Source organism: Schistocerca gregaria, chromosome 5 (genome assembly GCF_023897955.1).
Source record: "Schistocerca gregaria isolate iqSchGreg1 chromosome 5, iqSchGreg1.2, whole genome shotgun sequence".
Taxonomy (NCBI): Eukaryota; Metazoa; Arthropoda; class Insecta; order Orthoptera; family Acrididae; genus Schistocerca; species Schistocerca gregaria.
In genome coordinates, this window is record NC_064924.1 from 423981066 (window position 1) to 424008920 (window position 27855).

Below are 27855 nucleotides of genomic sequence, written 5' to 3' on the forward strand. Positions count from 1 at the left end.
GACTCTGTCACCATCAAGCCGTCGTAAACTAGAAAACGTATTCCGTTTAATGAACCAATGGCCATGTAAGTTCACAAGGCTCTTACTTTATTTGAAACTGAGACGTTGAAAATTGTGGTGTTGGACTGGGATTCGAATTAGATTTCACTGTGTTCCCCAAGATTGGAAACTCTTCTAGGCCTCCTAAAAAGGCTCCTATCTGGTTTCGAATCCTAATCAGCACTAAATATTCATTATTTCATTTCAAGCCCTAGCATGTGCTCTCCGAACTACTAGTGAAAAATAGTTGCATTTTCAACGTCTCTTCGTGTGTACTCAGCTGTAACGTGTTCGTTTCAACTCACAGCCACATGATGAGCTTTTTATCACAACATTACAAGATCAAACATTTCCTTACATCTTTTCAAGTTCAAACATTCCTCTCCATCCTATTGGCGAAAACGGGTTTGGGTTTGATGTTGTGTTGGTTGTTATCACTAACGACGATATGTTGTGGATTCAACTTCTAGCCAGCAGAGTATTTTCCATCACATGATTGAAAGTACAATCATGCTACTCCTGGCTATTATTGGGAAAGAATTTCATAGTTAAAGTGTCTTGATGACCACGTGTGCGGGGTTTGAATTCCATTCAGCACAGAACTTTTCATCGCCTGATGTCTAGCTAAACATGCGCACATCTCGCTACTGGGGAACCACCAATAGCTATTTATCGTCTGTTTCTGACTAGAAAACGACGGCTTTAGATGCTGGGTTCGAATCACAGTCACGCAAAAACAATTATATCGTCATCTAATGTTCCATCATCTCGCTATTGGTGAAAACATTTGATATTTAACTTCTGATTTTATGTACTTCGTTAACAATCCGATTAGGTGCTGGGTTCGCATCCCTGTCACAAGCTTTACGTGATGGTATTTCAGTTTTAAACATGAGAATACCTTGTTACTTTTGAATGAGACCATATTAAATTTCGTTGGGGGTAGTTCCCAGGAAGGTGTCTGTTATGACAGGATTCTCAGTTCAGTACAAACATTTCCGTCATTTATTTTAAGGATCTGAATTGATAACTGATATTGGTGCAAACGTGTATACTTTACGTCTTTTTATGCCTAGTGATCGGTTCTCAATAAGGCACAAACAAAGTTTAGCTTAGTTAGCTATGTCTATAGGTGCTGGATTTGAATCAAGGACCAGAAAGACGACGTTGGTCATGTAACTTAAAGTTCAGATTTGTGTACACGTAGCTGTTGATGTGTTATGAGAACGATAATATTACTGATGAATAGCTGTTAATGTTGAGATTTCTGTAGAGTGCTTGTTGCCGTTAATCGCGTTTTTTTACTGGTTCGTCCAATATCCAGTTCCCAGAGCTACTCGCCGTTGAGCTACGTTCAGCACGTGGATGGGAAACCTTTTCGAGGGCGAAATACTTTTTTCCAATTGCCGTACAGCTTTGTAACTCCATATATTGTCTCAAGTATTTAATTTTGACTAAGGATTATTGTACGATATATGTAAAATAATCCGTTTTCTCGTAACTTTTGGAATGTCACTTGTTGTAATTAAGGTTAGTTTATGAGTGTTATGGTGTGTCTCATCGCTAAGAACGTGTTTTCTAATATGTTCTGTATGAGGATATTAGTTGACGCTTAGACTGACTGCCATAAAGACCTTCAGTCTCTAGTAGTCTCTTGCGGTACCCATTGTGTGTAGACAAACGAATGTACCCCACGGGGTTTTGGTGTTTAGAGGACCTGCAACACAGCTATGTTATGTTGGTTGTATTTGGTAGTGACCCACTTTATTTGCTGTGAAGGGTACATGAAGGGGAAGCTGTGGTTGAGAAGGAAGAGAGAAACGATTGTATCATATCCCCGATGTTATTCAATCTCTACATGGGGCAATCAGTAGAGGAAATCAAAGAAAAATTTGGAGTAGGAATTAAGGTTCAAGGAGAAGAAAGGAAAACCTTGAGGTTTGAAACAACAAATGACTTGGAAGAGCAGTTAAACGGAATGGACAGTGTCTTGAAAGGAGGGTATAAGATGAACATCAACAAAAGCAAGACAAGGATAACGTAACATAGTCGGATTAAATCAGGTAATGCTGAGAGAACTGGATTCATTTCTTAACATCGAATATACACTTAATTGGTGGAGTGTGTTTTATGCTGGTATCTGTCTGGAGCGTATCAAGTATGGAAGTGAAACACGGGAGATAAACAGAATAGAAGCGTTTCAAACGTGTAGCTAGAGAAGAATGCTGAAGTTTAGATGGGTACATCACGTAACTAAAGAGGAGCTACTGAATAGAATTGATGAGAAGAGAAATTTGTGTCACATCCTGACTAGAAGCAGGAACGATTGATAGGATGCATTCTGAGACACCAATAGATTACAAATAAAGTATTGGGCGGAGGATGTAGGTTGCAGCAGTTATTCGGAGATGAAAAGGCTTGCAAATGGTTCGAATGGCTCTGAGCACTATGGGATTTAACTTCTGAGGTCATCAGTCCCCAAGAACGTAGAACTACTTAAACCTAACTAACCTAAGCACATCACACACATCCATGCCCGAGGCAGGATTCGATACTGCGACCGTAGTAGTCGCGCGCTTCTAGACTGTAGTGACGGCCGGGGTAGCCGAGCGATTCTAGGCGCTACAGTCTGGAACCGCGCGACCGCTACGGTCGCAGGTTCGAATCCTGCCTCGGGCATGGATGTGAGTGATGTCCTTAGGTTACTTAGGTTTAAGTAGTTCTAAGTTCTAGGGGACTGATGACCTCAGCAGTAAAGCCCCGTAGTGCTCAGAGCCATTTGAACCATTTTATGAAAGACTGTAGCGCCTAGAACCGCTCGGCCAACCCGGCCGGCAAAGGGCTTGCAAAGGATACAGTAGCATGGAGAGCTGCATCATACCAATCTTCAGACTGAAGACAACAACAACAACAAGGGAAGACTGACAGATGAAACAGTGGGCGCTACTTAACCAATTAAAGCGGCTTTCTGAGGTCCAGAGAGAAAGGATTTTCGTCTGCATACTAAGCCTCTTGCTTGCTGAGCTGTGTATGGTTAAAACGTGTGTTCCGTGTAGTCTGAGAATCTCATTATTTGGTTGAACAAATACTTCAAAAAATTTGTTACGCTTGAGTTCGATTTAATTTCGTAACACATGAGTTAACGCTCGTCTTTGTGTTGATGCTGACAGTGCTGTGATATTATCGTACTTTTGCGTTTCATGTACTCTAGTATAAATCTAGTGGTTTAAAATACATTTTGCTCAATTCAGTAGTAGTGGGCATGTTCCTATTCCGGGTGCATCAGAGTGACTACCTCACATTCAAATGTCCAACCATTTTCTACAGTGACTTCGCTTGTCCCCTACGTGGTTGCCGTTAGCAGCGAGCCCATTGGAAACAAAAACTAATGTGATCTTCTTACTTGGTATCGAAATTTACTATATTGTTAGAAAAACGGCACAGAATATTATAATAACAGGGTAAGAAAGTCACTTATTGTGACATTGATTTACTTCATACACAACACGAAACTCGCAGTGAATGACATAGACTGTAAGACCAGTGGCAGCTGCCTATTCTGCTGGAGACTGCAGTGGGTTGAACTGTGAGACTGCGTGACTTAGCGAGGCACGTCTTCCTGCAGATCCGGAGCTGTGCCCTGTGGTGGGCTGGCGGTCGCTGGGACTTCGCGGGTGGAGCGACGCGGTAACCGCCGGGGACGCCTTCAGTCTCTTCACTGTCGACGGCAGCGTCTTCCTACAGGTAAGCATCTGCACCTCCACAACCTTACAATCTGGCTGCTGCTCTACAGTACCCTTCCGTTTACCGAGTGAAGGCTTTACGAAACGTAGAATCGTAATGTATTGTGACTGTCACATCAATACCACAAGCAATACATAAACCGACAGCTGTATTTTCATCTCTGATTTATTGCACTCACAGCTGGTTTCGGCATTCCATTACGCCATCAACAGGCCATCTAAGGTAAAATAATGGCTGACCTTATACTGCCAGACAAATATAACCCAAAACAGACCAGCATCCGCACCAACTTATGCAATATGGTTATACACACGGAAACAATCAGAGCGCTCACATTGTTTACGAGTGTATAACGATGTTGCATAAGCTGGTGCGGATACTGATTCGCTTTTGAATAAAATTTTATCTGCCTATATAAGCTCATCCATTATGTTATCGTAGAGGGCCTGATGATGGCATAATGGAATGTTGCCCCTGAATAAATTAGAGATGTAAATACAGCTGTTGATTTGTTTATCGCTGGGTAAATATATGTCGGCTGTCGTCCTGTAGCCGCTCTTAGCGAGGATGGAAGAAGTAAAATAACACCTGTGAGTCACAGTAGGAATCAGTCAACTATTACACATATCTGTCTGGACCAGTTTCTGGGGATCGTCATGGTAAATGGGTTCAGTCGTAGATAAAGGAGTTGGCAGACTTTGAATCATTGTTAGAACACTGGGAAAATACAGAAAACAGAGGTGACCCATCCTAGAATATTGCTCGAGCGTGTGGATGCAATAGCAGATGGGACTAACAGTAGATACTGAACGTATAGAAAGACTGGCAGCTTGATTTGTCAATAGTCTCAGTCACGGGAGAGCATGACGCAAATACTAAAAAAATAACTGGCGGGAGCTTGAAGAAAGACGTCAGCAATCCAGCGAAAGCTACTTATAAAGTTTCAGAACGCTGTGTTAAATGAATACTATAAGGCTTTACTAGAGCAATATTTATATCGCTCCCCCAAGGACAACGAAAACAAGATTATAAAAAGATTATTTTTATTTAAGCAGTACTTCTTCTCATGCTCCATACGAGACAGGAACACGAAGAAACATTCATATGCCACGTACGCCATATGCTTCATTGGCTCACCGAGTATGGATAGGCCGCCCGTGTGACCGAGCGGTTCTACGCGCTTCAGTCTGGAACCGAGCGACCGCTACGGTCGCAGGTTCGAATCCTGCATTGGGCATGGATGTGTGTGATGTCCTTAGGTTAGTTATCTTGAAGTAGTTCTAAGTTCTAGGGGACTGATGAACACAGCAGTTAAGTCCCATAATGCTCACAGCCATTTGAACCATTTCGGTGACATTTACACCTAAAACACTAACTTCTCAACAGTTTCTGGCACAGTGTTCACGATGACAGCCATACTCCACACGTCAGCGTTCGAGGTGTGGTCTACACCAACAGTCGCTGCTTTCTCGTTCTGTTGTTTTTAAATCTATCTGTCTCGAATGAACCACAGTGGTTGGAGATACTGGTTGCCTCTCTAGGTGCGTATTTTCTAGCACTGTACTAATTCATATACACACATAACTTACCTTTGGTTAGAAATGGGCAAACCTTGGAATTGTTTATGAAATCATAAACTTACTGTGACATGATTATTCCCAGTAAAGCACTAGTTTTAACAAAAACTGTGACATCACACAGTTAAGTAACATAGTGGCGGCTTAGCGAGAGCTTATCATTGCGGTGCTGTACTTGTCGCAGAGTATCTTTGACTGGAAATCGGTACATTATAGAATTATCTATAATGTCTTTATTCCTACCAATACACATAAACTATGACAAAACACACACACTAGTAATGTTGTAGTGGCTTAGCAGTGATAATTAATTTGGATACTTTTGGACATATGTTGCACTGTTACTGGCTGAGAGCATTATGATGTTGATATGACACGACGCAACATTGATGAGACGTTGCGACGTGGTCTGATGTGGCTTTGACCTAACGTCGAGAGCTGTGAGACGAAACTCAAAATGCTCAAAATTTTGGAAAATATGAAAAATTGTAAAAAGAAATGTTTAAAAATATATGAAATAAGTGGAAGATTAGGAAAAATAATAAAATTGTGGAATAATATGTAAAACTGGAAAATTTAGGAACATAGTAAAAATTAGAGTACTTATATATCTGTCTGTGTGTGATCTCAGCTGGTGTCTCAAATGACGAAAATCAGCTAATGTTACATTTAATTTGTTATTAACAATTACCCACTCCCTAGACCTCGAGTGACATGACTTAAGGTAATTACAATAATATTAATTTGTTATTAACAAATAGTCACACACAGACTTCTCACTATGGTGCACAGTTTCAGAGTGAACCCACCAACTACAGTGCTCCATTTATAATAGATGACTAAGGCGAAGGGCTTGAATCTTAATGTTCCAGGGATGAGGGGAGGGGGGGGGGGAGGAGGAGGGGAAGGGTGGGGAGATGGGGAGGGGTTGGGTGACATGATGAATTACCAGTGGGTGGGAAGTGGGGGTAACGTTGAATAAGTTGCACAGATATGTAACCCGCCACTGGAAGTGATCTTGAAATACATCTCCTAGAATCGTCACTGATAATCTACTACTACAGACGGTATTTTGCAAATCTTCTTTAATCACATTTCAGAAATTGAATCTACTCACTTGAAAATCACTGGACAAATTGCATTGAGTTAAAAGGGCGGCTATCTGGAAAAGAAATGCATCTCACTATACTACGCTTTACTGCGAGGCTGGGAAAGTTCCATCTTGCCCTTGAATATAACTACACAAACATGCATTCCAAACTGTTGCTGCAGCTTTCCAGTCGCTTGTAAGTTTAAAACGCCAGTCGAAGACAATCGATTTCGGTTCCACGCTTAAAATCTGTTTATCTAAACGAAATGATCACTAAGCTGTCATTTGTACACATTTAATTTTACCACAACCTTCTCATATGTACAATTAAATACTCCTAACTCCTTAGGCAAATAAAGGAGTCATATTTCGGCTGACTTCAGATCCTACACCATTTGTCTGAGAGCTTCGATCTGTTACTCAGTTCGGTGACTGCTGTTCAAAGTCTGTTGGATCCCGTAAAGTGAGCATTCGGCAGCATCAGCCGACAGAGTTGCGAAACGCTTGCGTCGGCGAATCAGCGTCTTGCGGCAGGCTGGCACAAGCGTAGCAGATGGAAATTGCGGACTCCTCGAGGCGAACCGCCACGAAACGCGAACGTGACGGAACGTAATCAACGGGCAGCCGTTACTATGCAACCGCAGCGTGGCGCTGTTTGATATTCCATTCAGTTTCGCCGCCGCCTGAGACTTGGCAGTCACGCGAGAAATATACCGTACCAAATGTTGTGCTAATATCCACACATCCCGTGCTTGGAGTTACTGGAAAGTTTCTGGAAAAGCCATTGCGTAAGGGTAGAAAGAATTATAAGTCAGTGATGCTTTTTTCCACAGCAATATTGAACAAAAGACACTAAGATACTGAACTCAATTGAGAAGTCATTTCCGTGCGAGGTAGATTGTCCCTTCTTCTCATATTCCATACGTTTCTACCCTCGTCAACTCTTTCAGGTATTTATTGATTTCGTACTTTATCTGTTCACTTAATGTTGAACACCAACTGACTGCTCTCACATCGAATGCATCCAGTCTCTTTTCCGGACCTTCGACAACGACTTAAGGTAGGAGATAATAAAGAGCAAGTGACGTGTACTGGGGATACTCGAAAAATAGGTTGAAATACTTACACCTCAAAGAATTTGTGTTTCTAATAGGATATTCAGAAACAGAAGATTTGGCTTCAGCCACAAATACGAGTTGCTAGTAAAAAGGCAGAGGAAGTCATTAAGTTTGGAGACTTATGTTACGAGAAGAGCCTGCAGAATAAAGCTGGTGGAAAAAGCTCTATGCAAATCATAAAAAAGGGTGATGGCGGTAAAAGATTGTGGACAATTTAGAGCGGAATAGAGTGCTGCGGTATGGACACTGTTAGAAACGTGATGGAGGAAACATCTTCTGCAAAATTACGTAACTGGACATCTTCTAAAACAATGGCGTGGAATTCCAAAGAGAATATGGGTAAAAGGAGCGTAGAAAGACACGAAAAGCGACAATATGTAGGAAGATGATGCACACAATCGTGATTGTAAGCGTACTGGATGCGGGAAACGGTGACTGTTGCAAAACACTTGTAAAAATATTAAAATCTTGTCTTTCGTCACTATGAATATTATGAAACATCACTCCAGTGATCATAAAATTACAAAAAAAATGGTTCAAATGTCTCTGAGCACTATGGGACTTAACTTATGAGGTCATCAGTCCCCTAGAACGTAGAACTACTTAAACCTAACTAACCTAAGGGCATCACACACATCCATGCCCGAGGCAGGATTCGAGCCTGCGACCGTAATGGTCGAGTGGTTCCAGACTGTAGCGCCTAGAACTGCTCGGCCACACCGGCCGGAATAAAATTACATGTGACCAATGCCGAAAAATGTAAGTACTTGGAGCAGACAGATCTAATATTAAAATCTCACTTTAACGAACACATTTGTCCACTACATAAAATGGCACTAAGCACACATTTTCCAACACTAGCCATAGGATCACAGATCAAGATTTAGCATGGAGTCAACAAATGGTTGTATAGAGATGTACTAAAAGAACTAGAAATACATAATGCCAAAAGAAGTAAACGAGACAAGGTTCTGAATGAACAACATTAATTTTCCCGTAACTCTTACTTCATTATTTACCATGATCTCTTGCAAATCTAGAATGCCTAATGTCTCCCTCATTCTGTAACCATGAGAGTAAAATATTTATCATTTGAGTTAATCGTTGATGGATGGTGATCTTCGTGGACATTGTTCTACACCAAGCACAAACACACTACTTCTCTCGCTGAAGTTACAACAGATGTGGCTCACTCTTACAGTCACTTCCTATGTTTCCCCAAACTTCCATTGTTCTACAGTTCCATCGTTCATATGTTACGTTAACTCTCAAAATAGTGTCTGAAGTGTTTTTATCATGAACATTAGACCAACGTTCAGACTATGAAACTTTGTGCAGAGTTGTCAACTAACAGATAAACTGAGGAAGTTTGTTAGTTCACAAAAGAACCGAGAATCTTTAAATGCTGAGAATTTTCGAAATGTTATAAATTCATCTGGTGGAGAATTAACTAAATATGAAAGTTCAGTTCTATCTAATGGTGGCAATTTTGTTATGACGCCGCTGAAAGTTCCCACAGAATATGTCACAGCAAATGTTGAGGCATTAATTCATCTGTTACGACAAAACATCGCTGATTAGGATAGAAATATATAGCACACTAAGGAAATCTCAGGCACGAAAACGTAATTTTCCACAAGCAGTGAGGAAAGTGCTGAGAGGCATCAGAGCCGATGATAACATCATTGTCCTTACCACTAACAGAGGTATCGCCACAGTTATGATGAAGAGTCAATATTATCATCAGAAAACTGACGATCTTTTGTGTCCAACTATTAATAAAAAGCTTCGGAAAGACCCTATAACGGAAGTCTTCAGAAGGACAGGAGCTTAACCATGCAGTCTGTATAGCTTACCAATATTTGACAAGCCAGGAGTTCCTTTTGGGCCAGTTATGGTTGCTATAGGGTCTAACACCCACGATGTGGCCGGAATTCTAGCCAAAATCTTGCAACAATCTGTTGGCGGAACTGCCAGGTGTACTAAAAATTAAGCAATTTTATTTAAAAACTAACATAAGACATGAACGTGGGCCTGTGCGACATTCTTGTCAGATTTGATGTTGTGACCTTAATTACGATGATTCCCCTGAACGAAGCTTTTTCATACACAGCAGATATTTTTCCGACCAATGTGACAACTTTGTTTAGATACAGTTCCACTGAAGTCTATTAAAGAAGACAACCGAAAAATTCAGTTTAAGATAAAAAAGGACATAAATGGGCAGCGTAATTTTCTGGGTGTACCTGTGTCAAATGGGCGAATGGGACTTTGGGTCATAAGGTGTACAGAAAGGCTGTGCTCGTGATTAATACCTCCGTAAGGCATCTAAACATCACCAATACAAAAAAGAAGTGTTAGTTAAACCTAGGTACAGAGCTAAGAAATTATCTGGGACTATTTATTTCCAAAATGAGATGAATCACCTATGACTGGTTTTCAAGAAGAAGGGTTACCCCAGTAAGCAGGTGTATCGAGTCCTCTGTCCAAGAAGAAAGAAATCCAGGACTAATGACGAACAGTGGTCGTCAACTGTGAAAGTTTCTCTCGTTTGTTAGCAAAAACATGCATCATTTCAGTAAAGTGATTTGCAAAGTGATCCGTTGAAACGATCTTTATACCCACCAAAAAGATAAAAGAATATTTAAGAAGGACAAAAAATGTACGGCGGGATGTACTAACAAGACATAGGACATATAAAATTCCATGTAGTTGTGGACAAATATATATTGGTATCACAAGAAAGTGGTGCTAACATTCGCTTAGTCGAACGTAAAAGTAACTGCAGCCGGGGACATACAGACAAATCGGCTGAGTAGAAAATGTTTTCTGTGATGGAAACCACGAAGAAGAATTCAGTGAGACGATCGTTTTAGCAAAGACAACGCATTACCATGCGTGCATCTATAGAGGGGGCATAGAGATTCACAAACACCGTAAGAATTTTAACAAAGAACGAGAAGGTGTTAAGTTAAATAAAAGATGGATGTCGACTTTGAACCAACAGAAGGACGATCAGTCACGTAACGAACTATGATTCCCTGTGTGGCTTTCGAAATGCGGTGGCCCCTCGAGCCCTTGACGAATAAAACGATGCCGACTTACTTCGATAGGCTGTTGACGGTATCTTGACGAAGAAACTGAGGAGAGGAATCAGTGTCCGGAACCATCATCCATAAACGCTACAGAGCGTCGAAGCTATAGGCGTCTGTGCCTGTCGCTAGGCCACCCCTTTGGCAGCAAAGCAAACCTGACCTTGTATGCCGATGGACAGCAGGCGGAACGTCCCGCAACAGACCTGAGAGCATTCTGAACGTTATATGGCACAGAATGCGACCACGCCTGTCACAACCGCACTGTAAAGACCACTAATAGCAGAAAAGTGAAAAGACAAACATACGCGATAGAAATAAAGCCCTTATTCGAGTTTGTTTCATGTTCTTGTGTCGCATAATGGAAAACTTCACTGTGCGAGCAGTGCGATATGCATTTCGATTACGGCGGGGCGAGAGGAAAGGGGCAAGCGGCTTTACGCTACTACAGGCAAAGATATCCTTATAGGCATCAGACACACCATTTTACGTTTGCAGCTATTCATCAACGTCTGGGTGAAACAGATGGTTTCAAAGGACGTTAAAACTGCTAAGGTCACGTGCGAAGTGTACGCACGCTACCGTTAGAAATGGGGAGAGATTAAATGCAGGCCGAGCCACAAGCATTCACGTAAAGCAACCACATAGCGATTTGGAGGGTGACGCGTGAGGATGGACGGCATTCATTCCGTCTTCAGAAGGCACGATGCTAATTTCCCATGATTTTGCTCGCTTGTGGAGTTCGGACAGTAATTTCTGCTGCGCCACGCAGCTGTGTTAGATTGCTTCTGTGTTCTGAATGAGATTTTCACTCTGCAGCGGAGTGTGCGCTGATATGAAACTTCCTGGCAGATTAAAACTGTGTGCCGGACCGAGACTCCAACTCGGGACCTTTGCCTTTCGCGGGCAAGTCTTTGCCTTTCGCGGGCAAGTGCTCTACCAACTGAGCTACCCAAGCACGACTCACGCCCCGACCTCACAGCTTTACTTCTGCGGGTACCTCGTCTCCTACCTTCCAAACTTTAATGAAGCTCTCCTGCCTGCGAACTTTGCAGAACTAACACTCCTGAAAAAAAAAGGATATTGCGGAGAAATGGCTTAGTTTGGAAGGTAGGAGACGAGGTACTGGCAGAAATAAATCTATGAGGACGGGACGTGAGTCGTGATTGGGTAGCTCAGTTGGTAGAGCACCTGCCTGAGAAAGGCAAAGGTCCCGAGTAGGAGGCTCGGTCCGGCACACAGTTTTAATCTGCCAGGAAGTTTCATTTTGCTTCTGTGTTGTTCACGAACGAGATGCCTTTCAACCATGAGGGTGTGCCCAACGCTCACAAATGTCATACTTTGTCGGCAGTGAACCCCCACACCATCCAAAAACTAGATCATGAAGAAAGGTTTAACATAAATTTATGGGCTGGCATGATACACGTTTGCTTGAGTGACTTCTATGTGCTTCCTAATCGACTCAAAGACGATAGCTATGCAAGGTTCTCTGAAGAACTGTCGCAGGAATTACTGGAGGACGTGCCGTTTGCAGTGCGTCGATGTATGTTGTTTCAGAACCATATGCCATCCACTCACTTCATTCTGGCTGCCAGAACCCAGATAGTAACTATGTTTGGAGGTCGCTCAATTGGTCGGCGAGGCCTTGTAAATTGGCCGCCTTGGTCGCCTAACCTCAACCCGCTGGGCCTTTTCTTGTGAGATCATCTGAAAAATGTGGTATATGAAACTTCATCGGAAGATTAGCGACTGCTTCAGTCAATGGTACGAAGGTGCTAGACATGTTGAAATGCTGGAGGCAAGCATTTTCAACACCTTCTCTAATTCTACTTAATTTCTTGTAACAATAGAACTCATAGCAATGTTCAATCCTTTGTTTTCCACTGTGTGTCACAGCGAATATTCTTATGTTTCCTCCTCTCTTCTTTGTTTTAAAATTTCTTTGCCTTTAAATTAAATAAAAGCGCCGAATTCTCGAAAACTCTATCGTTATCCATAGAATGCAAATGATTACTTCGAATTCCAGTTGAATAGACAGCGATAGCTGCTGCGCAGACGGATCTCAGCCCCGTAATTTCGACGCTGCCGATATCTTTCTGTTACAAGCTGTATACTAAGAAACAGTGGCGATTTTACAAGGTTCCAGAAGAAAAATAAACTGCGGATGGAAGCTTGTGTCCGGAACCGTCATCCACTGAGGTAACAGAGCATCGCATTCACAGGGAACAAGGCCGGTCTACACTGCAGCTAGATCCATCTTCTTCACCGGCGACTGCTGCAACCAGTCACAGTCACTGGATAACAAATACAGCAGGTATACTGCGAGACGTTCTGCTTGCGGTCCGTCGGCATACAAGATCATGTTTGCTGCTGAACGGGTGACCTAGCGGTAGTCGCCAGCGCGTGTAACTTCGACGCTCTGTAGCGTCATTGGATGACGTTTCTGGACGCGGTTTCCTATTCTTAGTTTGTTTCTCAACACACCCTCCACAACTCCTAGAAGCTTGTCAGTATCGTTTTTTCAAGCATCCATATATCGACCACGGCCTCTCAGGCCAGAAATTTTATCTGAAGTAAACATCAGTCGTGAAAGCCTACTTTGAACGAAAACATGAAACAGTTTTTGCAAAATAATTCATATTTGTAGATTCAGTCTTTTCTCGTAATAATTTATATGTAATAGTGCTTTGTATTGGGTGTATGAACTTAAAGTGTTAATTTCTTTAATGTGTGAAGAATTTTCACATTTTATGAATGTACAACGCCGTCATGCGACTGTCCACCTCACTCTCTTCGCAGTATCAGCTGAACATTTTATGAAGTTCAATGTTATATCTTCATGCTTGACGACCTTCAGGACAAACTGTACGTTCTAACACTAAGTATGACCAAATTCAGGATGCTATATTTCTTCTTAACACCACTGCCTGTTACAATGTTACACTCCTATAATTTTTCTGTAATCGCTTCCCTTTCTTCTAATCAGACTGAAACCAGTCGTCGTCGTCGGCTGATACTCGTATCCGAGTTTTCATTTTTCTCCTGTATTTTCTTTATTTAATGGCAGTGCTGCTGTGGAGATGCTAATGGTGGCTTAGGAGACCAGTCCTGGCGTGAAACATGCAGCCACTACGTTATACATAGTAGAGGGTGGAGAGTGTGGCTAGGCCTGGCGAAGTTTGCACCTCTGATGTGTCCCATTTTCCAGTTTTCGACGTTACTCCTCAAAATGTAAAAGCGCAGTTGAAGTAGTTATAGGCTGGCGAGTACGATCTTCTACTGTGGCGCGCCAGTTACTCGGATCAATGTTTAGACTCTTTTGGCACGTATTACATTGAGCCTTAAAGCGCTTCAGAGGAGCACCACGGAATCTTCTACCTGTGCTCGCTTCGCTGTACAGAATTCTCGAGGAAGTCTGTTGTTTCTCATCCGCCTGAGACCCCCAATCGATGCGAATCGGTGGCCATATACGGTGGCTTCTATACTGTTCATTTTTCTCTTCTCAAGAACGGTTGATTTTGATGTGAAACTATCCAATTTGATGCCCACAATGTATCTAAGCTTCTATTGGTTCAAGCGTCCTATTTTCTTAATACTTTGAGTCCCACCAATGTGAAAAAATATAATGTTTGCATTTTTCAGAAAATTAATCTTTATTATCGCAGTAAGTAACGAATGCAAGAAGAAACTGGCAAAAAATAAACACTGAACTGCTTTAAAAAGATGATTTCACTTTGTAACCAGTAGGACATACCCTACTGGCCATTAAAATTGCTACACCAAGAAGAAATGCAGATGATAAATGGGTATTCATTGGACAAATATATTATACTAGAACTGACATGTGATTACAATTTCACGCAATTTGGGTGCATACATCCTGAGAAATCAGTACCCAGAACAATCACCTCTGGCCGTAATAAGGGCCTTGATACGCCTGGGCATTGAGTCAAACAGTGCTCGGATGGCGAGTACAGGTACAACTGCCCATGCAGCTTCAACACGATACCACAGTTCATCAAGAGTTGTGACTGCCGTATTGTGACGAGCCAGTTGCTCGGCCACCATTGACCAGACGTTTTCTATTAGTGACAGATCTGGAGAATGTGCTGGCCAGGGCAGCAGTCGAACATTTTCTGTATCTAGAAAGACCCGTACAGGACCTCCAACATGCGGTCGTGCATTATCTTGCTGAAATGTAGGGTTTCGCAGGGATAGAATGAAGGGTAGAGCCACGGGTCGTAACACATCTGAAATGTAACGTCCACTGTTCAAAGTTCCATCAATGCGAACAATGGCACCCCATACCATCATGCTGCGTGCTACGCCAGTATGGCGATGACAGATAAATGCTTCCAATGTGCGTTCACCGCGATGTCACCAAACACGGATGCGACCTTCATGAAGCTGTAAAAAAAATCCTGGATTCCTCCGAAAAAGTGACGTTTTGCCATTCTCGCACCCAGGTTCGTCGTTGAGTACACCATCGCAGGCGCTACTGCCAGTGACGCAGCGTCAAGGGTAACCGCAGCCATGGGCTCTGAGCTGATAGTCCATGCTGCTGTAAACGCCGTCGAACTGTTCGTGCAGATGGTTGTTGTCTTGCAAACGTCCCCATCTGTTGACTCAGGGATCGAGACGTGGCTGCACGATGCGTTACAGCCATGGGGATAAGATGCCAGTCATCTCGACTGCTAGTGACACGAGGCCGTTGGGAACCAGCACAGCGTTTCGTGTTACCCTCCTGAATCCACCGACTCCATATTCTGCTAACAGTCATTGGATCTCAACCAACGCGAGCAACAATGTCGCGATACGATAAACCGCAATCGCGATCGGCTACAATCCGACCTTTATCAAAGTCGGAAGCGTGATGGTACGCATTTCTCCTCCTTACACGAGGCATCACAACAACGTTTCATCAGGCAACTCCGGTCTAAAGCTGTTTGTGTATGAGAAACGGTTGGAAACTTTCCTCATGTCAGCACGTTGTAGGTGTCACCACCGGCGCCAACCTTGTGTGAATGCTCTGAAAAGCTAATCATTTGCATATCACAGCATCTTCTCCCTGTCGATTAAATTTCGCGTCTGTAGTATATCATCCTCGTGGTGCAGCAATTTTAATTTCCAGTAGTGCACACCCATCATTTCATGCGATATATTTGAAAGCAAATTCGCATTTTTCCTAGACACAATATCACATCTCGAAACTTGCGTGTACTCATAATGCCTAAAACAAATTATAGTCCTAAACAACAAGCAAAAATGGGCATAAAATTTTCAATACATGTTTCAGACTGTATATTTCCCCAGTGGTTTCACATAGGAACCACTCATAAATGGCGTAGTACAGACTCAAATTTACGTTACAGTAACTTTAGCTATGGAAAAAAAACCTACGCGTCACATCGCAATCTCCTGCAATCACGTAGCAAAATCTCCGCTCTGAATGTTTCTTTGAACGCTATAGTTACTGATACAATACACTACATACGTAGAAGTACTTCTTTGTATCATTAGTTGTGTCTGCCTTGCAACAGCATCTGTGGTTTCGTGCTAGAAGCGCTGGTACTTCACAAAAAAGTAATAAAATCGTTGTTTCAGGCAGAAAACACTGAAACCCAAAGGTTACGATCACGGTGGTATGGCGTTCAGGTTTCGCACCCATAGACCACGGAAGAAACATCTGTACGACACACATTAGTATGGTGCACGGTGTCAGATTTTTATTCAAGAAAACCTGTTGTGTGAGACGTCCAAAAGCGAAATGGGCAGCACCAATAATTGAAACAAGAACAAGTGTGACGATCCAGATGGAATTTTCATTGGCCGTCGTGTCTTTGGCTGTGAACTGTGAACATTACCAAGTCTGTTCATTTATCGATGTTGTTCATGTCAGACAGTAGACCGTGTTGGCACTATGTACCTGTGTGTTTCAGTGGCTGGGCCCCGCCTCTCTCCGGAGGGAGCTGGAGGGCCGCCTGGTGGTGGTTTCGCTGAGCTGCGGCCGCTGCGTCGCCCTCAGGGTCGCGGGTTCTGTCGCAGGTCAGTATATTTACCTACAAAAGCAGGTTCAGTACTTAAGGCAGCAAGAGCTCTCACTGGCGCACAAATACAAGGGCTGTTAGAAAAATATCCGACCTCTAGGTGGGAAAAAAACTGGCTTACCTGGAGCATTGGACGCCTAATCACCATCAAAGTAATTCCCCTGGGACTCCACACACTTCACCCAGAGGTGCCGCCATTGTTGGAAGCATGCGGAAAAAGCCTCATTCGTAATGGATTTAGCTCGGCTGTAGTTGATCCCATAATGCCATCTCTTGACTGAGTTTGCCTTCCTTTCAGTGGTCTCTTGGAGTTTGGGGAGCAACTAGAAGTCGCAGGGGACCATATCAGGAGATTTACGAGCCTGTTGAAACACAGGAATCTGGTTTTTAACCAAAAAATTTAAATCAAGTGAGAGGAAGGTGCTGGATTACTTCTACGTATGCAGTGTATTGTATCAGGCGCCAGTTTCTCATCGACCGCTTTCAAGTTCGGTCTCTTTCGGCGCACAGCATCATGTAGGCGACAGAGGACACTCCTGTAGTACTCTTTTGTAGTTGTTTGACCCTGTAGTGCGTACTCGTCTTGTACCCAACCGTGGGAGTCAAAGAAAGCAGTCAGCATCACTTTGACGTTGCTGCACTCTTGGCGGGCCTTCTTTGGTCTTGGTGACGAGGAATGATTCGACTGTGACGACTGGGATTTGGTTTCTGCGTCGTACCCGCACACCTGGACTCTCGGCCGGCCGAAATGTTCGAGCGGTTCTAGGCGATACAGTCTGAAACAGCGCGACCGCTACGGTCGCAGGCTCGAATCCTGCCTCGGGCCTGGATGTGTGTGATGTCCTTAGGTTAGTTAGGTTTAAGTAGTTCTAAGTTCTAGGGGACTGATGACCTCAGAAGTTAAGTCCCATAGTGTTCAGAGCCATTTCCACACCTGGACTCGTCACCAGTGATTATGTTGTTAACAAAGTCTGGGTCACTGTTTGTGCAGTCCAGCATATCCTGTGAGACTTCAACACGAAGTTGCTTTTGCGCTGCCGCGAGCAGCTTCAGCACTAACTTTGTCGACAGTCTCTTCGTGGCCAGATCTCTGCTCACAATGGAATGTGCCGAAAAAGTGCTAATGCCTACCTCTTCCGCAATTTGTCTGATAATCTCGCGAGAGTCCCGCATCATCACAGCGTTCACTTTGGCAGTGACCTGGTCATTTCGGCATGTTGATGGCCTACCGGAGCGAGGGTCACTTTCCATCGATGTGCAGCCGTCTTTAAACCGGTAGTACCACTCCGTAATCTGGGTGAATGGTTTTCACCTGGCTGTAGCCCAGTTTCTGGAAAAATCTGATGCAGTAACTCTGCTCCAGTCGTTCTGTCATTTCCTTTGTAATGAAAAACCGGCGCGATAACTACGCACTACCTCACTCACTGCTGTTGCCAGCAACTGGCGCTATCGACAGGCGGGAAAAAATCACGAATGTGCACGAACGTTCAAAGTCGGCTCATGCAATCGAGCTAGACTCAAAACCATGAGGCGTTCAAATGCAAATGAGACGTGTTCTCAATAGGTATGAGACAGTGGACGGTGTTGTCTCCCCAGTATATAATACAGTGTGCAGCAGAGGGTGTTCCATCCGTGCACCTTATCATCACAGGGCACGACACTTGTGTACATCATGTGACGTCCAAGACGAAGAAAGCATTCCTCATATGTCATAGGAACACAACCCCCCCCCCCCCCCCTTTTCCTTTCCCAAGCAGTTTAAAACGATGGTATCCGTGAACAATGTTTTGGCCTCATCCTTTTGAGATACGCACTGTGTGCTGGTGATCTATTTCCTCCCCCATGGGGAGACCGTGAATGCTGCCAGTTATTGTGTCACACTGGAGAGTTTGCAGAAGGCGATTCGCAGGAAACGAACGGGATTTTTTTCAAAAGATGCTATCTTGTTGCACGACAACACTAGGGAGCATAGGCCACGGTTAAACGCATTTCATTCCGGCGTGTCCGATTGAATGTATTAGATTATCCTCTTTTCAGACCGGATCTCGCACCAACCGAACGCATTTCGACACACCGTTCAAGATACATCTGAGGGTCGCCACTTTAGAACCGATGCAGCCGTTCAGGATGCTGTTATTAAGCGGCTTGTCTTGCCATTTTTCATTTCTATCAATCTCATTTTTAGACATAATTATTCCCTTTCACCTGCTTCATTTGTTACATTTTAATTTTTCTCCTTTCGTCAATTAATTCAATGTCTGCTTGTCTTTTTACCTATGTGATTCCTTGCTACTTTCCCTATTTCATCTCTCAAAGCAACCTACTCATATTTTATTGTATTCCTTCTCTCTGTTTCAGTCCAACGTTGCCTAAAGCTCCCTCTGAAAATCTCAACAGTCTTAGGTTCCTTCAGTCATCTAGGCATCATCTCTTTCATTTCCTGTGTTTTAGCTGTTTCTTCAATTTTAATCTGAAGTTTCTAACCAATAAAGGCTGTGCAGACGTCACATCTGTCCCTGGAAATGTCTTGCAGTTTAAAATTTGGTTTCGAAATTTATAATCAGTCTAAAAGCTTCCAGTGTCTCCAGATCTCGTCCACGTATACAACCATCTATAGTGATTCTTAAACTAATTCTAAGTATCAGCAATGATTACATCGTTCTCTGTGCAGAATTGCACAAGGCCGCTTCGTCTTGCTTCCCCCCCCCCCCCCCCCTGTTCACAATCTCCTATTATTTTTCGGTCTCTTCCTTTCGCTAACACCAAATTCCAGTCACCCACTACAATTAAAATTTCGTCTTCCTTAAGTATTTGAATGATTTCCTTTCTCTCGTTATACATTCCTCTAATCTCACCATTTGCGAAGTCAGTTGACATACAAACTTTTACCAGTGTTGTGTTGGTTGGCTTCGTTTCTGTTTTGTTCGCTGCAATGCGTTGGCTACGATGCTCGTATTAGCTTACCCACATTCCTGTCGTTTTTAAAAAATTCGTTATTGGATTTACTTTTACATTACCACCATTTGATGTAATGTTTGTAACCAAATATTCACCTGACCAGAAGTCCTTTTCATCCTACAACCGAAATTGACTAATTCCCTCTATATCTAACTTCAGTCTACCCATTTCCCTTCTTAAATTTTCTAACCTGCCTGTTCGATTAACAATCCGTGCTACGGCCTAGTTTTGCTTTTCCTGATGACGACATCCTCCTATGTAGTTCCCGCCCATAGATTCGAAAGTGGGCCTACTTTACCTTCGAAATACTTTTACGCACGAGGATGCTATCATCGTCAGACCATGTAGTAGAACTGTATGCCCTCGGGGAGAAATAACAGCTAGGTTTATCTTGATTTCAACCGTTATTGCTGCTCCCGTCCAAAACATCACGTAAGACGTTTCTGAGAACGACGACGAAAACTGGAATACTACTTGGCTCTGTGTGATATTACGGTGCCCTATGGTAACAGAAAGACCTGTCCCTCCGCTTCATTTTCTGTTTGAGGGTGAAAATCTCCCTGCCGAAAACATAATAGGATACAGGCACTTGTGGCTACATAAGATGTGAACTCAATGGAAAAAGAGTGATCCGCTTATGGCAGAGGTGCGGCGTGCGCCTGGTCCCACTCCATGCGGCAACCCACCTGACGGCTAAGTTAGGCGGTTAAGCAGACGAGGGCGCTCAGCTGATGACAGCTATCCACGACGTCTAGCAAGTTTTCTCGAGGAATTTGCGCTGGAACTGATTTAAATGCGAGAGCGGGACATCAAGTAGTCTTTTATTCAGCTCACCTGAAAGATTAAAGCCTTTCGCCGGAATATTTCACCAATAACAACCTCTACATCCATATGTGCAGTCCGCAAGCTATCTTACAGTCTGTGACAAAATGTACACTGATGTGCAGAACTAACGGACAACTTAGGTAACGGTCGCATTATGTGTCACTACCAAGTAACAGAATCTGATGAAACTTGGACCATACATAAAACAACCCCTACAGTAAAGCACAGCAGGTAGCTGAAACAATTACGCAATGAGACGAGCATTGTTCAAAGACAATAGTTACCTTAAAGTCCGAGCTATTTACGATGGTCCCCCGGAAATTATAAACGGCGGTACATTGCTCTTAATAGGGTATGTGATCACTAGGGACGGCAGTGCTTTCTCTGTAAGGTGTGGCCGACCGCTGTGACCGAGCGGTTCTAGGCGCTTCAGTCCGGAACCGCTCTGCTACAATGGTCGCAGGTTCGAATCCCGCCTCGGGCACGGATGTGTGTGATGTCATTAGGTTAGTTGGGTTTAAGTGGTTCTAAGTCTAGGGGACTGATGACCTCAGATGTTAAGTCCCATAGTGCTCAGAGCCATTTGAAGCATTTTCTCTGCAACGTGTCCCATGCTGGCCACGAGGCTGGTAAGGAGTTGTTGTAGGGCGTTCCATTCCTCCACTGTTGGATGGTTGTTGGTGCATGTGGCCTGCTGCAGTGCGCCTCCACAACACATTCCACGGCTGCTCCATCGGATTTAAGTCGGGGGATCGGACAGGCCCTCCCAATCGCCAAACGTTCTCTCGTTCTAGGAGTTCCTCCACCTGCTCAATTCGAGCTGTATCGCACTGTTATCCATAAAAATGAAGTCAGGACCGAATGCACCCCTGGAAAGACGCTCATGCGGAAGGAGTACAAGGGAACAATAACGTTGACCGGTGAGTGTACCGTGTTCAAAGATGTGGACGTCAGTACGCCCATGCAACATTATGTCCCCTATGTCCCCTATACCATAACAACGGGGCCACCAAAACGATCACATTCGAGAACGTTCCTTAATGCCTTATTTGTTCCAACTTCTGTCCATATAAGACTACGTCCAGGATTGTCGAATATGGTCGTTTTGGTGGTCCATATTTTATAATGTGCAGGGCGTAAAGTTGTATAGACGTACTGCCCTCCAGATGTTTGCACACGATACATTCACCAGTCAAAGTGTTCTCCTATCCCACGTGCATCTTTTCAGGGGTGCGTTCAACCTTGACTTCACTTTTATAGATGACAATGCGCGATCGCACCGAACATCGCAGGTGGGAGCGTTGGAACGAGAGGATATTCGGTGAATGGATCGGCCTGCCCGTTCCCCAGACTTAACTTCTGCAGAGCACGTGTGGGATGTGTAGGGGGAACGTATTGCATCCCGTCTACATGCACCATCATCTAACGACTGTCGGTCGCGCTGGCGGAAAAATGCAACGCCCTACCACAAGAATTACTTACCAACCTCACGACCAGCATAAGAATTCGTCCATTGTCGTCCATTGTGATCATACACCCTATTACGAACCATGTCCCACCTTCTGTAATGTCCGGGAACCAACAAATCGCGGTGACTTCAATACAATTGCTGTAGTTGAATAAAAGTGTCATTCCTGTCGTCTCGATGCGTACTCTGCTGTAGCAGTTCTTTCTCTGCATGGTTTAAGTATTTAAGTTTTGCGCACTAGTGTACGTAGACATAGGAACGTCCCAGAGTTAAAGTTAAAAATAGATCTTATATATGAAGGTAGTATCTGTTCCCCAAAGAACAGATACCATTGATGACCGTGCAGCTTCTCTAGAATGAAATGATAATTAAATCGACACCATAGCTGCAAACAGGCGTTGATATAGAACATTACGGTATGAAATGATAATTAATTTCATTCTAGAGAAGCTGCACGGTCATCAATGGCATCTGTTTCTTTCGGGAATAGATACTACCTTCATATATAGTTAAAATATGGCTACCCGGCTATTGACCGTCTTGTGCGAACGCACACGCAATGCCCCAACTCGTACGTGACTTGGTAGATTAATCTGCCACGAGTAATGAGGGTAATGGGCAAACAGCTATTAGGCGCACTCCGAATGTAGTTGTGTGGACATATTGGAAAGGTGGGTCTCACGGGGGGGCGGGCAAGGGATAAGTCACTATAGGCGTTTTATCGTCTGTGCCCTCGGTAGCTCAGGTGGATAGAGCGTCTGGCCTGAAAGCAGGAGATCCCGAGTTCGAGTCCTTGTCGGAGAACACATTTTCAACATGTCCCTAATGTTCTATATCAACGCCTGTTTGTAGCTACGGTGTCGATTTAATTATCTTTTCATAAAAATAAATCGTATCCCCGATTCTGGCCAAGATATTAGGAGTGTTCGCATTAGTGAAAAGGCACATCCCGAAACTAGAAATCTCTTCTCAAAATGTCCTCTGTTGAAGTTCCATTTGTCCCATTACCAGTTGGCCTCGTATTTGGCTCAAACGTCGACCACCCTACAATACGCCATTACTTGATCAGACTGATACCGCTAGAAATGAAAAGTATCACAAAATAAAAGTAGGCCACAGTCAGTGCACTGCCTATGAAACCTTTAGTCATTCGCTGTGTACTGTCGTATTACATCGACTTCGGTACGACTCTGGCTTTCTCACCGTTATAATTAGTATTTATCAAGCCGGCGATGAAGTGACCTTCACTTTAAGCTAGCAGATTGGATCGGAAAAGTTTCGCGACATTAGTTTACATTCTTTTCGTATTCTCTGGACTCTATCCGTGACAAAATGAATTTTCACTCTACTGCAGAGTCATATGAAACTTCCTGACAGATTAAAACTATGTGCATGACCGAGAATCGAACTTGGAACGTTTGTCTTTCCCACAAGTGCTGTACCAACTGCGTTACCCAAGCAGGAGTCACGACCCGTCGTCATAGGTATAATTACACCAGTGCCTCATCTCCTATCTTCCATATTTCTTAGAATTCTCCCGAGTACACAAGGCTGTGGCTGGGCCATTCCCTCGCAATATCCTTTCTTTCTGGAGTGGTACGCCAGAGAGTACGCAGGGCAACTTCTGTGAAATTTGGGAGGTACGATATAAGGTACTGGCAGAGCTGTGAGGGCGGGTCGTGGGTCGCGCTTGGATAGCTGAGTTGTTAGACCATTTTTCCGTAAAGGGCAGTGGTTCCAGGTTCGAGTTCCGGTCCAGCCCACAGTTTTAATCTGCCACGAAGTTTCAAATTAGTGATAATTCACCATAGTGTAGAACGGTCAGTAGGCTTAGGAGGTAGACACATTTTCTCTGTGGAAAGATATTTAGTCCATTTATAGAACTGCACTACCTAAACCTTAATATACAAAAATATGATAAATGGAAACAAACCACTTGCATACTTTGACTTCCGAAATTCGTCTATGAACGAGGAGTTTTCAAGCAGAAATGATTTTGAATTCTCTTTTAAGACATTCATTATCTGCCAGCGCCTGTAACTCACAGGTGAGTGGTCAGATAGTTTATACTTTGCTCCTTTCTGTTAAAGAGTAAGGTTAAGTTGCGGACTGTAGGGGCTATTTTTGTTCCTAGTGCTATATTTATGAATATTACTATTATTTACAAACCACAGGAGCCTTGCGGGACTATCGCACTTTTATACATTTAAATAATCACATTATTTGGAATACGTGTAGACGCTGGGATAAGAGTTACTGTGGAAAAGACGAGAAAGCACCTTTAAAAAAACCAAACTACGTTATCATGAATTTATGATACATCCTTATGTATACATTTCCATGTTACCAAAAATGTGTTTTGCATAAGGAATGTTTGCCCCAGCTTGTACAACGAGCAGAGAAACTGTCACGGAGGCGCAAAACCTGAAGCTTAAGCTCGACAAACATTTTGAATTACAGTAAGTACGTATAGTACAGCAATAGGTAAATCACAATTTAAGGCGAGAATGCCAAATATGTTTTGTCGTTTTGGAAAGTGTATTCGTTTAGAAAAGCCAACTTGTTTGATGGACAGACACAATGGACTATGACAGTGGTCAAGGTTATTATCTATCAGAATGCTTTATACAAATTAGTTAATAAGAACTTTAAAATAAATAAAATAGTATTTGTCATAAGATAATACATTGAAGAGCCAAAGAAACTGGTACACCTGCCTAATATCGTGTAGGGTCTCCGCGAGCACGCAGAAGTGACATGGACTCGACTATTGTCTGAAGTAGTGCTGGACGTAATTGACACCATGAATCCTACAGGACTGTTCATAAATACGTAAGAGTACGAGCGGGTGGAGATCTCTTCTGAATGGCACGCTGCCAGGCATCCCAGATATGCTCAATAATGTTCACGTCTGGGGAGTTTGGTGGCCAATGGAAGTATTTAAACTCAGAAGAGTGTTCCTGGAGACTCTCTATAGCAGTTCTGGACGTGTAGGCTCTCAGATTGTTCTGCTGGAATTGTCAAAGTCCGTCGGAATGCACAATGGACGTGAATGGATGCGGGTGATCAGACAGGGTGCTTACGTACGTGTCACCTGTCAGAATCGTACGTAGCCGTATCAGTGGTCCCATATCACTCCAACTGCACAGGCCCCACACCATTACAGACCCTCCACCAGAGTGAATAGTCTTCTGCTGACATGCAGGGTCCATGAATTCTTGAGGTTGTCTCCGTGCCCCTACACGTCCATTCGCTCGATACAATTTGAAAAGAGACTCGTCAGACCAGGCAAGATGTTTCAAGTCATGAATAGTCCAACATCGGTGCTGACGGGCCCAGGCGAGGCGTAAAGCTTTGGGACGAGCAGTCATCAAGGACACACGAGTGAGCCGTCGACTCCGAAAGCCCATATCGGTGATGCTTCGTTGAATGGTTCGTACGCTGACACTTGTTGATGGTTCGGCATTGAAATCTGCAGCAGTTTGCGGAAGGGTAGCACTTCTGTCACACTGAACGATTCTCTTCAGTCGTCATCGGTCCCGTTCTTACAGGATCTTTTTTCGGAAGTAGCGATTTCGGAGATTTGATGTTTTACCGGATTCTTGATATTCAAGGTACATCATGAAATGGTCGTACAGGGTCACTGGTGAAGGATACTTTTACGTGAAGTTCATTGAAGAGATTGAAAATATGGTCAATGCCAACAATAAGTCCTTTTGAGGCGACTAAAATTTCAGCGACATATCTGAAATAGGAGAGAATGCCTAGCGCTGTAGCTGAGGAACACTTGAAATTTTTTTTCTAGAGAGTTAATGAAAATGTCAGCAAGGATACCAGCTAACGGACTTCCCACAGCGAGACTGACAGATTGCTGATACAGTTGTATTTGACTATGACTGTAATTAGATTCATAAAGTCAGTGATATTTTCATCTGAAAGTTCTTTTTTGAAATGACGTAAATTTTTTCCCACGACTTCATATGTTTCTTATGCGGGAACATTTCTATAAAGATTTTTGATCTTCAGTGAAAACAACTTGGTATCTGCGCTGTATTCTAAAACTTTTATTTTATGGACTAAGGCATGACTATTGGGGATGGAATACTTATTCTCAAAAACAAATGATTTTTTCAGAGTTTCAAGAAGAAATTTGGCTAACTCATGGTACACGCTATTCATACTATTAGAAACTGGTCATATTGGATGGTTAGGTTTGTTAACTTTGAATTGAGAACGAAGTTGTGCGGTCTGAGGGTCCATGTCTTAAGCATTTTCTTATGGAAAGGTTTGATTAAAAAATTTGCCTCACTGATAGCTGACTTGACTTCTTTTTCTAATTCTGGAATCGGATCCTCATGCAGTTCCGAAATATTGTTTCTGTTAAAAAAAATCTAATGTTTTAGAAATATATTCAGATTGTAGGCAATAACCGAAGAGCAACTTTTGTCTGACCTAGTTATTAAAAGCATCGGCTTCTTTAAGTTTATATTGATAGATTTCCTATCGATATACATAACATTTTGAAAACAAGCCATGTTTTACTATGAATGTTAGCTACATCAAAGGCAATTCTAGTTTGCTGTGAATTATCCCTTTTTATACAATCAAGACCAGTTTTTAGGTCGACAAGCATTCTTTCTATAACATTATTGTCTGTCAAGTTGGGCATGATATTGTACTTAAGACTTTTTTCGAGTATGACAGTCAGGGACAGTGGCAAGGGGAGGGCTATGGGGGCTATAGCCCCCCCCCCCCCACCCCATGTAGTATCATATTACACAGGATAAAATGACTTCAGAAATTAGCAAATATGTTACTCCATCAGATTCAATCATTGTTTTATAATTATGGAGCAATATAGGTCGCAATGTATTCCAGACACAATTTAACAAAAGAATAAGAGCGGCAAATAGCTCACTACCTAAACCAATGAATATCATTTAACTTAAAACAGGACTCTTATTGTGATTCTTCAGTTTCTCCTGGAGTATTTGATAATCAAAATATCCACGGGTGTACTGCCGGTCTACAGTGTCCAACGGTGCCCGTAGGACTCTTATTATTTATTAATATACATATTTTACCCTGAAGTCGAAAACAGTTACCAAAAACTACTTTAAGCAACACCAAATTTTGCCACTTTGTCGGTAGAGGTCCCCAACTCTTCTTTCGTTAAGCCATATTCCATTCCCACAGACTTCCTCTCCCCTCCACCATTAGTCCACCCCCTTGACCGACTTCTAGAATCATTCTGTGTAAAAGTAATGTTAGTCTCACTTAAAATTATTTTATAAAACAAATGGTAGCTTTTCTTAAAAGTACTTTGAGGATATTTTCAGCAAGAAACAGACAAGAAAGAGTACTAAGTTTCTTTTTGTGACTACACAATGCACCTCGTTTACAAATTTCTAAATGTTCGTTAAACTGTATCCAGAAATCGTTAACGTTAAAATTATAATTAATATGGAAGGTATTTGTGAGCTCTAAATACAGATAATATGCCTCTTCATTGATAACATCTGTTTTATCATATATCTTTTTAGCATGATTAGAAATGAGATTTTTAATTACATGTCGAAAAACCTTGGGATCTTGCTTACAATTTGCGAAACTAATATAGGCTCTCACATAATTAAAGACCAGCCCTGGATAGCGAAAATGAAGTCTCTTTGACTTACGTTACAGCCACTTCTATGTTTCAGCCACTTCTAAAAGTGCCTTCATCAGAAGTGAAACATTTAAAACTGGCACGTCATGTATGAAATTAAAATGAAGAGATAACACTTTAGTCACAATATATTAAAATAAAAAATAAAAAAAAACATGGAAGGCAGGCTACTAAGGGCTGCACCACATGTCGAGCTGCGATAGCATCAGACTGACGCAACCACATTAGC

General features: G+C 42.8%; 1 protein-coding gene across 1 annotated transcript in view; it reads left to right on the top strand.

Moving 5' to 3' along the window:
• The window catches only part of LOC126273368 (uncharacterized), a 536417-nt gene that overhangs the window by 405068 nt on the left and 103494 nt on the right, over positions 1–27855 (top strand). The window contains exons 6-7 of the mRNA XM_049976918.1: positions 3665–3783; positions 16600–16705. Of these exons, the coding sequence (XP_049832875.1) occupies positions 3665–3783; positions 16600–16705 (225 nt within the window). The remainder of the gene's footprint in view (positions 1–3664; positions 3784–16599; positions 16706–27855) is intronic.